General features: G+C 50.8%; 6 protein-coding genes across 6 annotated transcripts; 2 read left to right on the top strand and 4 right to left on the bottom strand.

Moving 5' to 3' along the window:
* Window positions 1-114: 114 nt before the first annotated feature.
* On the top strand, window positions 115-1231 carry C7974DRAFT_444048 (uncharacterized protein; the record flags this gene model as incomplete). Its single annotated transcript, XM_046145481.1, has 2 exons — window positions 115-254; window positions 308-1231. The coding sequence occupies exons 1-2, from the start codon at window positions 147-149 to the stop codon at window positions 1229-1231; spliced, it is 1032 nt and encodes a 343-aa protein (XP_045992173.1). The 5' UTR covers window positions 115-146.
* A 27-nt stretch (window positions 1232-1258) lies between these two features.
* C7974DRAFT_294291 (FAD dependent oxidoreductase-like protein) lies at window positions 1259-2779 on the bottom strand (the record flags this gene model as incomplete). The annotated part of the gene is made up of 1 exon (XM_046137669.1): window positions 1259-2779. A coding segment is annotated over one exon (1521 nt), but the record flags the coding sequence as incomplete, so codon positions are not given.
* Window positions 2780-2895: 116 nt separating this feature from the next.
* C7974DRAFT_70723 (uncharacterized protein) lies at window positions 2896-4472 on the bottom strand. Its single transcript, XM_046147119.1, has 4 exons — window positions 4093-4472; window positions 3616-4032; window positions 3246-3568; window positions 2896-3186 (listed from the first exon to the last, which is right to left on the bottom strand). The coding sequence occupies exons 1-4, from the start codon at window positions 4303-4305 to the stop codon at window positions 3012-3014; spliced, it is 1128 nt and encodes a 375-aa protein (XP_045992171.1). The 5' UTR covers window positions 4306-4472; the 3' UTR covers window positions 2896-3011.
* A 1356-nt stretch (window positions 4473-5828) lies between these two features.
* C7974DRAFT_417823 (acetylornithine deacetylase) lies at window positions 5829-7046 on the bottom strand (the record flags this gene model as incomplete). The annotated part of the gene is made up of 1 exon (XM_046144106.1): window positions 5829-7046. The coding sequence occupies one exon, from the start codon at window positions 7044-7046 to the stop codon at window positions 5829-5831; it is 1218 nt and encodes a 405-aa protein (XP_045992170.1).
* Window positions 7047-7121: 75 nt separating this feature from the next.
* Window positions 7122-10024, top strand: C7974DRAFT_70661 (heterokaryon incompatibility protein-domain-containing protein). Its single transcript, XM_046147118.1, has 2 exons — window positions 7122-8260; window positions 8312-10024. Exons 1-2 carry the CDS (start codon window positions 7394-7396, stop codon window positions 9581-9583), a joined length of 2139 nt encoding a protein of 712 aa, XP_045992169.1. The 5' UTR covers window positions 7122-7393; the 3' UTR covers window positions 9584-10024.
* A 1-nt stretch (window position 10025) lies between these two features.
* On the bottom strand, window positions 10026-11723 carry C7974DRAFT_70648 (uncharacterized protein). Its single transcript, XM_046147117.1, has 3 exons — window positions 11210-11723; window positions 10731-11160; window positions 10026-10682 (listed from the first exon to the last, which is right to left on the bottom strand). The coding sequence occupies exons 1-3, from the start codon at window positions 11496-11498 to the stop codon at window positions 10109-10111; spliced, it is 1293 nt and encodes a 430-aa protein (XP_045992168.1). The 5' UTR covers window positions 11499-11723; the 3' UTR covers window positions 10026-10108.
* Between the last annotated feature and the right edge of the window lie 1790 nt (window positions 11724-13513).

Raw genomic sequence — 13513 nt, 5'->3', positions numbered from 1 at the left:
GAAATTGCGAGGGCCAAGGAGTACATAATCTCATTAGCCAAAAACGTTATGAGGGCGGAGTCACGGACAGTGGAGTGGCAATCACCCGAGGCTGACCCGCCACCCCGCATTTGGCCAATCGCAACCTTGTCACCAACATCCTCAACATGCCTCGGATCAAAGTTGTGGTTACGCGGAATCTGATCAAAGAGGCTCAGGCTTTGCTTGATGTGCGGTCAAACGAACTGGAAATAGTCCAGTGGCGATCTGACCAGGTAGAGAGTATCCCACGCAAATTGGAGCTGAAATCGCTTACACGTAACTGCAGCCTTGCGAGAGATTATGGTTACTAGAGAACGTAAAAGATGCAATCGGACTCTTGGTGATGGTATCGGAAAGAGTCGATGCAGAGCTACTGGACGCAGCTGGTAATCAATTGAAGGCAATTGCGACGTTCTCCGCGGGCGTTGATCATATCGACCTTGATGCCCTCAGGAACCGTAATATCCGCCTAGGTTATATAGCAGGCTGCCTTTCTGATGCAGTCGCAGATCTTACAGTCATGCTTGTATTGATGGCGCAAAGAAGAGGCGGGGAAGCAATGACCAAAGTAACCAAGGGCGAGTGGCCGCGGATGCCCTGGCATCCTCTGCTCATGACTGGTCCGCAGCTTCAAGGTGCGACGGTGGGATTCCTGGGCTTCGGACATATCGCTCAAGCTGCTCTGAAGAGACTCATTGCATTCGGCATCAAGCAAGCTATCTATGTGACATCAAGGCCGGGGATGCCGGTCCGTGAGGACTATTTCGATCTCATCAAGCAATCCGAGGCCGGCTCCTCCATTCCAATCAAAGTCGCTGGCACCCTGGATCAGCTTGCAAGTGAAAGCGATGTTGTTATCGTAGGATGTGCGTTGACGCAGAGTACGAAACATCTCATCAACGACGACTTCTTGAACAAGATGAAGAATACTGCAGTCATTGTCAACATTGCTCGGGGTCCGGTCATTGACACTGACGCACTGGTAAATGCACTCGATCAGGGCACGATTTTTGGCGCAGGTCTCGATGTGATCGAAGACGAACCAAACATACAGGCCGATCATCCCATATTGAAGCAGCCGCGGTGCGTCGTACTCCCGCATATTGGTTCAGCCACCTACGAGACAAGAGAACAGATGGCAATCGAGTCAGTGCAGAATCTTCTGGCTGGGCTAACAGGGAAGGATATGGTCAATGAATTGAAATTATGACGAAATTCCAACAGGCTTGTCATCAGGCAGCATGTCCTTCCTTCCCTTGAAGTGGCATTGCGAAAGCCGCTCTTCAGTCACGATATAGCTCTTTGGAAACCAGTCCAAACCATCCAAACTAGCCGATCCTTTTTTATGCCCACATTTTTTGTCGTTGTCGATCATGTTGACAAGGGCCTCTGCCGACTTCAGACACTGCACCATGCCATGTCCGTTGAAGCCCGCCGATATCCACAGATTTCTGAAAGAAATATCTGCCTCTGATTTCTGGTAGGCTAGACTCCCTGGTATCTTTCCCACAAATGGACGCCCGTCTGCTGTGGCACCCATTATTCCTGACCATTCATGCACGACTCGATTCGAAGCCTCTTCATCGTTGCTTTCCCCCCAAGTGGTAGAGCCGAAGTAGCCGAGGAGACTGCCGCGCAAGTAGGCCGACATACCCGGATTGAGCGAAGCATCATCGACGATACCAAACTCACTTGCACCAGCATCTGGCTGGCGGCCAAGGCCACCTCCAATGATAATATGCTGACCACCTTCGGACAGAGGTCTCGGTATCATATACTCGTAACCATCCTTGTAGATGAAAGAGAATGTATTTGGCAGTGGCGATGGCAAAGATGTACGCGCGCCCGGCTTTTGAACTGTGATTTGGCCTCGCATTGGGACAATCTTGCCCTGAAGAGATTGTTCGAGGAAGGGCGTGTAACCATTCGTAGCAAGAATTGTGTCTCGAGCTATGAAGACATTATCGGCTGTAAGAACTTCCCATACAGAATCGGTGTGGCTCCTTGAAGGCTCGAGTTTCAACACAGATGTGTTTGTGCAAATCTGCAGTCCCATTTTGATGCACTCGGCCAGCACGCCTGTAACGAAGCGGTATGCATGCACCCTGCCAGCCAGGTACTCGAATGCACCAGAAACTTCTTCCACGCCTTTGACTGCAGGATTCTCGCTCTTAGTACTGACTTGGAAATGCTTGCTCACAGTCTCAACGTTCTCATGGATGTTGTACCAAGCCATCTTCTCCGACTGCGTTTCTTCTTCCTTCACAGCTGCACGTAGCGCTTGAATGGCCAACTTCCCCTGCTCAAACGTAGGTCTATCGTAGATGATATCAACTGTTTTGCATAGCTTGTTCTCACAGTCGATGTTCAGCTCTTCTGCCAACTGGTGTGTTTCAATGATGTTGTTGTACTCCAATCGCGCAATCTTCAACGCCTCCTCTTCACCAAGCCCTTCCACATTTTGTAGATACGATCGGTAACTCGCTGCTTTCGTGTGGCCTCCATTTCGACCTGTTGCTCCACTGCAGATTTCACGCGCTTCCAACATCATTATGCGACGCTTGGGATCTTTCTTGAGCAGATTGTACGCGATCATGGTCCCTGACATACCCGATCCAATAATGATAAAATCGTATGGCTCGTGAGAATTGTCCTCGCCATGATTGATATTTGCGAGTGAAGATTTCGGGGTTTGCCAGTATGATGATAGCGGATCAGCAACTGGAGCAGCGACTGGTATGCGCGCACGACTTTCCATGATAGCCGTCGAGACAATAAAAGGCAGTCTGAGGTGATACAAAGATGGAGACCTAGGTTCTGACGTTTTGTGCTATGTAGGTACTCTGATAAGCAAGGCGGGGCCATCCGCATGTACCTTCCCATTACAGTCTTAGTGCTGTGATCAAGATGAAGCTGGTACTAATGTTGGAGAATAAGGTTGGCATTTTGCTGCTGCTCAATTCATCCATAAGAATGATGTTTCTACTTGCTTAAAAGTATGAGCCTTCCACAAGGAAGCCCACAGTCAAACGCACATGCTGATATAAGTGATCGAAGTCCATCGTCGAAAGTGCGTCGTTAGCGGTATGAAGGTAAGGTGTCGCATCCACCATGTTCTCATCGCAGACATACGCAGCAGGATAGCCTGCATCGTAAGCAGCGCCGCTTTGAATATGATCAGTAAAAGTTCGAATGTGCTAGTGGGCTGTTGGAACCAAACTTACTGGTCGCTACACGCGTAGCCGCATCGATCAGTGATGACGGGAATGGTAGTGTACACAGGCACCAGCTTGATGATAAAGTTGCTGAGTGGTGTGCTCACAAAGTCTGTGTAGACTGCGATGTTGTGGTTAGGAGAGTAGGCAGTCATGTCCTGGTTCATGACAGCAAGAACCTTGACGCTGCGCTTAACGTAGTCTTGCATGATAGCACGAGCTCCCAAAAGGCCACCTTCCTCGCCCGAATAGAAGTGGAATTCAAGTGTGTTCTTAGGTGCGTAATTGGCTGCAGCAAGGACGCGGAGTGACTCAAGGATGGTGACAATACCCTGTAAAAGTTAGCCGATGATTCATAAGTCTACGTCGCAAAACTCACAGAGGCATTGTCGTCAGCACCAGGAGCTCGGCCGGTTGTAGGATTGGCCTGGTTGATTGAATCGAAATGAGCAGAAACGATAACGACGTTTGCAGATGTTCCAGGGATCGTAGCGATCACAGAAGGTTGGTTGTAGCTGTGAGTGAATTGCTTGACAGTGATCTTTGTGTTTGGTGCAGCAACGTTCTTAACAAGGTTGAAAACCGTGGTGGCTGATGATGCAGCATACGAGCCCCTGTAATACCGGTTGTGAATGTTGGTCAACGTTGTGGCCCAAGTCTTGGGGTTGGTCTTGCTGATCTGGTTGATCAATGGGTTGGCCACAGCCTGACGAGAAGCAGCCGATGGAAACGTGGCGGATTGACGTTTGTCAACCTTGAATCCATTTGCAACGGCGACGCGGTGTGCCTCCAAATCCTGCTCTCTAATTAGCTTACATGCACTGTATCTTGTAAGTGCCCACTAGTTCTCACGCACCTGAGTCTCTGTGATATCCATAAAGTGGGCGCATGATGGCGTAGAGATGAACAAATCCAGCTTCTCTTGTTCGGTGTACCATGTACCGTTGTCACTGTCTGACGTTTTGATAAGTCGTAGCTCCTCTCCTGCCGCATTCAGCTTCGGGGTGAAAGCATTCGCTGAAGCAATAGCCCCAACTGCGATGCTAGCGAGAAAAGTCTTGCAAACCATGTTGACGGCAGCTATATGTTAAAGATAGCAAAATGATCCTTGAAGAAAGCTGGAATAGTCGACATTTTCTGGCAACGGCGCTGTGTTTATAGCTACAACACCACCGGCGAAACCCACCTACAAGCTCCTCCGATGGTTTTGCGTGTGCAAAGGCACCTTCTGAGACGGGCATTGGCCGTCGACCGATTCCAGGATTGAGATGGCAAGCTTGGCTGAGCTTCTTCAGCCTCAACAAGACCGTGCAAGCAAATACCGACCGGCAGTCCTCAGCGAATAGAAATTGATAATGTTAGCCCTGCACGACCAGTTATACGATGGTTTTGTCCAAAGTCGATCATGCTAAGACCTGCGATAAGATTTGTGTCTTGGCTCCTGCCCCTTTCGATGATACTTCCGTCCACACCGTTGTTTTGGAGATCATATTAATGAAGCCGAAGCCAAAGGCAAATACATGGGGTCCATTGGAAGAGCAGGACGAGTTGTGAGGGGTCTGCTTTCGCGACAGTGTCGTGCGAGCAAATTCGGTTGATTCAACGGCTCGTGACGTCAGCGCCCCTTGTTCAAAATCGGCAGGCCATCTATCATACATCTGGCGAACATGGAATCGGCCATTGTGTTGTGTCTTGTAGCACATGGGTAAAAAGAGTACTACATAAGGAGCTTAAGAAGGGTTATCTAACAAGACGGATTTTGATTGACGATGATCAGTGCAAACACGTTGCTATCTGTGTCTACAAATCCTCATTCACAAGACCTTTGCTTCACTAAAATACGAGCCTTACCTAAGTACGCACCACATTTGCATGCCGAATCTGGCCTATCACAACATGTGCAGCCTGGATCCACCTTTCGTAGTGGCTTCTGTAAGCAGGTACCATTTTGCGAAAGGAACTTTCGTATGTACTAAACGTACGCAGCCTCATAATAAGAAGCCTAATAACAAATCAAAGTGAAGACTGGAGGGTCTGGTAATGTCCATCTGGACCTATAAGTAGAATTGATATACAATTTATCTCAATGCCTAAGCTTTGTTATAAAAGTATTGCTACTTGAGCTTGTGCATTAGCATCTACGACTTTTGCTCAGGATGCTTTGCTCAGGATACGGCCTAAACAGTGCTTAAGCTCTTACGCGGAGGACAAGCATGCGCCGCCCATCGATGTGCAGCTTGTCCGAAAGATCGGTGAGCTCCTCGCAGCCAGCCATCTTGACCCGCGCGATATCTGCATCTCGCCCAGCAATGCCTCGATATATCAAATTAGAGGGCTGCTGCGGACATCGGCGATCGTTGCGGGCCTTGCTCCATTCAGGAACGAAGGTCTCCTGTTCGCCAGGTTGCTGAGAGAGGTACGATGCACACTCTTGCATGCACATGCAGGCCTGTCAATTCGCCGTTAACATACTAACGGATACGTACCTGTTCAGGAGGGCCCCCATGCATTCCACCGCTCTCATCCGCTAAGCGAGGCGCTCGGGCTTGCGAGTAAAGATCAAGGCGGAGTGTCCCCTGGACATATCTATATCTAAGTAGTCTGCAGCAGATCGTACAGCGTCCGCGCGACGACCTTAGTGGCCCGCCTGAGATCTTCAAGATGCAGCCGCTCATCCGCTCGCTTGGCGTGTGATTCGAGAACTGTGCGCGGGCCAGCGCCGTAGATGACTCCCGGCACGCCGGCCTCGGCATAGAGGCGCACATCCGTGTAAAGAGGCGTGCCCGTCACTGGTGCCGACTGGCCAAACACCTGGCCTGTGTGCCTCTGAATGGCATCAACAAGCGGCTGATTACCCGGCGCTGAAGGCATTGCCTTGGCGAGGAGGAGGCGGCGCAAGTCGACGGTGACGCCGTTAGTAGCACCAGCGATAACACGCCGAATCTCTGCTTCGACTGCAACCGGATCCTCCTCGGGGATCATGCGACGGTCGAGCTTGAATGTGACCTTGCCCGGTACGACGTTGGTGTTGGTACCGCCTACGATATGACCAACGTTAAGGTACGGGTGATTGATGCCGCTGACCTGCGAACGTACTTGGCGGTACCCATCGTTGAGCGCGTACAGGGCGCTGAGAATGGCGACGGTTCCCTGAAGCGCATCGATCCCCGTGTCGGGAATGGCGGCATGAGCTTGCTTGCCGTGGACGGTTACTTCCATCTGCAGGCACCCGTTGTGGGCGGTGACGACTTCATAGGCGAAGCCAGCAGCGATGAGAAGATCCGGTCGGGTCAGGCCTTCTCTCAGCAGCCAGCCAGGGCCCAGCTCACCGCCAATTTCCTCGTCGTAGGTGAAATGCAGCTCGACCGAACCGGTGAGGGTCGTACCGAGGGACTCCAGTGCGCGCACAGCAAAGGTGAAGCTGGCAAAGTCGCTCTTGCTTACGGCGGTTGCGCGGCCGAACATGACACCATTCTCAACCTCGGCGCCATACGGATCGCGCGTCCAACCCTCGCCGGGCGGCACCACGTCGCCGTGCGCGTTGAGGGCAATGGTGCGGCCTGTAGGCGCGTAGCGACGGCGCACAATGAGGTTGGTGACGGAGACCATGCCGTGGGCGCGCACCTCGGCCTCAGGTACGGCGTGGCGCTCGACCTCGAAGCCGAAGCCTTCGAGTAGTCCGGCCGTCACCTCGGCGTGCGGTGCATTGTTGCCAACGGGCGTGTCCGTAGGCACCCGCACCAAGGTCTGTAGGAAGTGGACCTCGTCATCAAAGTGAGCGTCAACCCAGGTGTCGAGGAGGTGATGCATTATGGACGGGGAAGGATGAGAACAGAAGGAGGTGGGGAAGAGGGGTTGAGTTGACCACCGTTGGAGGGGCTTTCGCTTACGTGCACATACGAGTTCGTTCAGCATACTACTCTCACTGAGGTCCAACCTAACATCACACCATATGGGGTTATCTCTTTCGTAGAAGAGCTCCAGTACTCCGCTCAAGGTATCCAGGTGCGATGGCGATGGATCACGCACACCTTTCACTTCGGGACAACACCGCATGTTGCCACTGATCAGGAGAAGGCGACCATGCGTGATAGCGAGGACAACGATCTTGGTGTTGAGTATGACCACGCCCAGCCACACGTCCAGGACAGTTGCTTATGCAGCTGCCCCACCTTGCAGCGCTCACACCCTTATCCCCATACCTACCACCACCTGAAATGCAAGACGATTCAAGATCACACACTGTCTTACCTAACGGTCTCATCGATTCTGAGTCCGTGGAAAGACGTCCTGGTCAGTACCACGAGGCTAAACGCCAACAGAAAGGCAATATCGGCGGAGAAGAGTTCTGTGCGCCATGTAAAAGTGCCATCTATGACGGAGACTTCAATCGTATCGGTACTGTATCCTGGCTCAACGATGGCTTTGAGAATTGCGAGCACTTTGACAAGCCAATACTCTACTGCTGCCTGTGCAAGCACATGACTCGAGCAAGGGAGTATGCACGACGAGGCGGCACGGTTGATGCACGCCCCTACAGCATCGAACTGGACTGGCACCTCTCTAGTATGGAGTCTGGCATCTTTATTCACGATGATGGCGCGGATCTGGACGGAGATAGTGACAGCCGTCTCGACGACTTTGAGGTCGAGAAATGCTACTACACACGATCAATCAGCCGAGACTCGGCCAACATCAGTCTGATTAGACACTGGCTTAGCGACTGTGAGATCAAGCATGGGCCAGATTGTAACGCACATCGGCACGAAATGGTCGCAGAGACTTTGAGTCTGCTACTAGTCGATGTTGAGAGCAACTGCCTTGTTGAAGGACGTTTTACAGATCGTTATTTCGCATTGAGCTACGTCTGGGGTGCTTCGAAACAATTCCTTACACTCGTGGAAAACTACAGGACGCTATTAGAGCCTGGTAGTCTTTCAACACAGCCGATCACTCAGACGATCAGGGACTCGATGACTTTCATCAAGAGCTTGGGTGAGCGATATCTCTGGGTTGACACTGTAGTATGCCTGCATAGCGCCGTTCAATTTGGCATCTATCGCTAACTAGGCCAGTGTATCATACAAAATGACGCCAGCAATAAAGCCACAGCAATACAGCAGATGTCATCGATATATAGCTGTGCAGTAGCGACTATAATTTGTCTGAGCGGCTCGTCTGCTGACGCAGGATTACCAGGAATACTTCCCACTGTACGGAACGCATCTGTTGTGCCTATAGCACCTGGCTTGAGCATTGTGGAGCGTACACCACTCGAGCGAATGCTGAACGAGCATTCGTACGGCACTGATGAATATGTGTACAACACTCGAGCCTGGACTTTCCAGGAACGAGTGTTGTCAAACAGAAGCATCATGTTTTCGAATGAACAGGTCTATTTTCAGTGTAAGAAAGAACTATTGTGCGAGGATAGGTACGGCAGGGATTATTCGGACTCTGCTCTGTTCACCCTTGAGAAGGCACGTGTCTGGAGCAGCAACAATAAGGCACGAAACAAGCCATACAGTCTTCTTGAAGAGTTTCGCTGGTATGAAGAGATCGTCTCTGAATACACAGCGAAGCGCATGGGCTACCCAGGAGACATCATCAACGCATTCACTGGCGTCCAGATACAGCTGAGCAAGATGTTCGACTGGACATTCAGAGAAGGACTTCCGGAACCGCTGTTAGATCTTGCATTGCTCTGGACACCCCTCGAATCTATCGAGCGTAGAGCTACAGGCTTTGAACACCCAAGCTGGAGCTGGGCTGGCTGGGTCGGCCGAGTGCACTACAAAGATCTCGTCCGGCCGCTCCATCTTCCCATCGGCGAGGCTTTCCATGCACTTACGAATCTCAAGGTAGACACGGACAATCTCCAAACACTGCGGTTTTCAGGTGAGACTGTGCAGCTGAGCGCATTCAACCTCAGCAAGTGTCAGAAGCGTCTCTCCAACTCCCACTACAGTGTACAGGTCACACCGCACACGCATTTCCTCTTCGACCAACAGAATCGCCGATGTGGCATACTCCACGGGCTACAAGACTCGCACAGTAACAATAATATCCAGCCAAATGCGCCTGTAATACTACTGTGCTTGTCAAGTTGGAAACGCGTCAATGCACCATACAAGTATGGCCCTGTCATCGCCCACCTGAATGACAGTCAATATGAGATTAATGAGGATCTTTTCGACGAGACGTTTGCGGATGTAGAGTGGTGTACGTTGAATTTTATGTGTGTGAAATGGTGGGGAGCCGGGTGGTTTCGCGTGGGCGTGGGGCAGATACATAAGGAAGCATGGTGGCGGGCAAAGGTGCTTAGGCAGGCTGTTGGTGTACAATGAGAGTACTTGCAGTCCTGGCAGATTTACAAAAGCAGTAAGTAGCTGGTGATTGTCATTCTTCAGTTCGTCTGGTTATTCAGAAGGAGCCATGCTGCATTGAAGGTGACACCTTCGCTAGATAATGAGAACTATTTTGTCTGTCCTTTCTACAGAGTGACGAACAAGAAAGACCCCAGTTTCGACACAGCCCGTGTTGACTTAACAGACCTGGCAGGAAGAACTCAGTGCCCATGCTTTATCGTCAGAGGTGCCGAGTCCAATCTTCCAAATCTCCCTCGCAGCCATCTTTCTGCCAAAAAGTCTACAAGATCCCTCTTTCTTTAACAGGACTATGTCACTAATACAGCATGCACGGACTCTACTCTACTCTCGATGCCGTTCCTCACATTGAACAAAGCGAATATCAGCAAATGACAGGGTATTTGCATAGAATTTATCAATATTCATAAAACTCAACCATGGGGGTATCGATATAAATAGTCTGTTCATCGGCGTAATGTGGATATTTTTGTACCTTCTCGGCTCTTACCAGCCTTTATTCCGCCGCCCGACAAGCGCCGCCTCGTCATCGCTGTAATCGTTCACATCTCTTTTCGGCGTATCTAAGCCTTTCACGCTCACGCTGCCTTCTGTGACGCTTTCCAGGCTCCCTGTCCGGACTACCCTCCTCTCATCCACATTAACGCTGTTCTTTTTCGACTCATAGTTCCCTGTGATCTCAATATTCGACCCCCTCCTTTCACGCTCGAAGAACGGATTTGGCTCGCTGCTGATGACAACTTGTTGGGTCTTCTTGATCTCGTTTCCGGTGGGCGCAAAGCTGACGACACGGTCTTGCTCTGCGTAGTGCGTGACGTCACCCTTATAGGAGAAAACGCTGGCAAGCTCGTGCTGGGATTCGCGGCGTGACTGTCTTGCCATGCCAGTACCGCCAGACTTTGCACCGGATGTCGAAAGGTTGGAGGATCTGAAGTCGTTGGCAAGAGATGCCTGTCCTGGCTTGCGAGATGCGGAGATGGCGATACGCTTGATGAGATTTGCCATGGTCATTTCGATGTTTAGTTTGACAAGGTATGCGAGGGGATGGAATTGGATATAACTAGTACAAATCAGCAAGGCGTGGGTGAGAGGGGCGAAGGAAACTTACACAAAGGAGTTAGGAATTGACATGGCTGCAATGATCATAACATCCATGAGAAGGGAGACGACAACGATACGCTGATTGAAGCGAACGAGCCGGTTGTACTTCGTGAGACCGTTGCTGATCAGGTTTGCCTTGACTGTCTTGAGGAAGTACCAGTTGAGTGCAGCGTCGACGATGAGGTACAAGAACTTCTCAATACGATCCCAATACTCGTTGATGACGTGGTATTTGTGACTGATTTGAAGACGCGCCGGTATCCAGATGTTGAAGACGCTAATATTAATCGCAGTAACGAATACAGCGGTTGCGATCATAATGTGCCTTGAATGTCTGCGATCAGGTACGATGACACGAATTCGGTTGATGATGATTTGCAGCAACAGCTGAACCTGGATACACCACCAGAAGAGGATGGTGAAGTAGAACGCAAAGCCTAGGAACTGTCAACGAGTGTCCTGAAGCATGGCTGTGGTTTTGCTTACTCGGCCTGATGTACTTCAACAAATGCAGATAGCATTCAAGGCCCATTAAGAACGAGATGACCAACTCCAGCCAGATCATCCACACGTACACACTCCGCAACGGAGAGCGTGATGCCTTTGACTGTCCCCAAGCAAGCCATATCGCAATGATAACATTGACCAATGTCAATCCCCAGACTACGGATGAGATGATGATATCAGCCGTGGTAATGGGCTCATTTTCGTAAGTTGGCGAGATCAAGGGGCCCCAAGGCTGGAAGGACGGGACGTCGCGATACTCATCAACCATGGCTTACGAGATGGACTCGACGCAGAGAAGAGTCGAATTGTTATTGAACAAAAGAAAACATGGGACAGCTCGTTTGCTGGTGAACAGTAACGACAGGTGGTACCCATTCTTTTGATGTCTGGAGACCCAGAAAAGTAGAAACTCTAATGAGGCTTCAGGAGAAGAGGCGCTGGATCTGACAGCTTCTCGAGTCAAGTTAGTGTTCGTAGATTTACTCGAATCGGCCCTGCAGGGTAACTCTGTGACATTATTTGTTGACTGCCGCGGATCCCGTTGGGTTCCATCTGGCCAAGCAGATCCGCTCGAATCGTCTAACATGCTGTTCCCGGATTGCACCCAAGACTAAGGTCTACCATAGTTAGAGGATTGCGCTGACTTGCATTTGAAACGGGAAGGATCCTGGTTGCACGTTGATCGCATCCGCTTCTCCGCTCGCCTTCCCATGCATTACTCATAGATCCTGTATACCCACTTGATGTTCTTCCAGACTGCGGGTGGCAAAGCTCGATACGTGTGTCAGTAGATCCACACAATGATTCGAAGATTTGCCTTGCAGGTTTCCCAAAGATTGTTTGTCACGATAGTCGTGACGCTGAGATTCTGGATGGACCAGGATATGCGTGGCAATGAGAGATCGTAACAAATACTGAAGGAGAGCCGCAGAGCCGCGACTGGTCTGCCTTCTCGAAACGCGCCGCAACGGGAGGAAGATTTGGCACGTTATTGGTAACCTGAAGTTTTCAACGCGGTCTTGAAAGTATGGCGAGTCCTCCGCGCGATGTGATTTGCTCACTTTTCAGTCCGGCTAAGGGGTCGTCGACGCAGACCCCGAACTTGCGCGGGCCGAAAGGCAACTATCCTCCCGAAATGTTAACAAAGCAGGCTTGATAATATTTGAGAGGTGCTGTGAACAATCCTATTTGACGATTGTCAACCTTTCTGACCGCCGAGAATCCATGGGCAAACGATAACATCAATCCGTAACAGCTCAGAAGCACCCTGCCAACGTTGCAGGATCCCCAGATGCACCAAGTGCTCGGGTTTGCTGCAGTCTGGCAGTGTGGCGTAAGCCGGCACTAGATACTAGTGAAGATGCCGTTCGTCCTGATGTGGACTGTGAGACTCAACGCCACGTGCTTGGTGCTGAAGTCTAACGATACTGGATACATAGTCATGGTGTCCGTTCCCGCGCAGAAGATTGTGTTGAGAGTCTGGACGCAAACCAGGTTTAGCAGCGCAAGGAGTGACGTTGTTGTTGAAACGCCTTACAGGTTTGGCATGGGAAATTGCCGACTACCAGGATTGAATGCCAATTCCTACATGAATCATCTCATAGCCCGGTCTTCTGAGTCCACGAAGCGTGTTCGCACTCGACACGAGGCTGACCTGAAGGATGGAATGCCTGCGCGAATCTGGAGGATGCTTGTGCATTCGGGAAGGATCCCATTGGCGACCCATGCACGATCGGTGGGCTCTGGTTTCTCAAAAAAACGCCGAAGCGCCGAGGTTGACAACGGTGAGAGCACATCTGCATGGGAAATTGGGCTGCAGTCTTTTCACCACGGGTAGTAACAGTGAAGGATGTTGACTCGAGGTGGTTTGCATGTGAGATCCACACAAGAGAAGGAGCGATAGGAAATCCCGCGATCGCCCAGACGCACGGCGGGATAGTTCGCCAACCTGTCAAGAAATGAGACCAGGCGGAATTTCCGGGGTGATCAGTGGGCTATTCGGTTCGCTACCAGGCCTTTCGTACGTCGACAGCCTCAGCTGAATGCAGCCATTTTTCTGGCTTAGAGGACTGCGCTCGCATAGTTATTCACAAGTAGGGTAACTCTTAGGATGTCGCTCAGTCAGCAGTCGAACACGTAGAAACACCATTCGAAACCACACTGTCGGAGCTTTGTCGTGCTTCAGCACGCAACATTGTCTTCCACGGTACACTTGAAACCTCTCGCGAATCGAACCGAACAAAGGACTAAGGACTGAATCAAGACAAGAAGCGTAAGTTGGAT

Source organism: Boeremia exigua (genome assembly GCF_020726555.1).
Source record: "Boeremia exigua strain MPI-SDFR-AT-0100 chromosome Unknown C7974scaffold_13, whole genome shotgun sequence".
Lineage (NCBI taxonomy): Eukaryota > Fungi > Ascomycota > Dothideomycetes > Pleosporales > Didymellaceae > Boeremia > Boeremia exigua.
The sequence above is the reverse complement of the archived record's forward strand: the minus strand, read 5'-3'. Positions and strand labels throughout refer to the sequence as shown.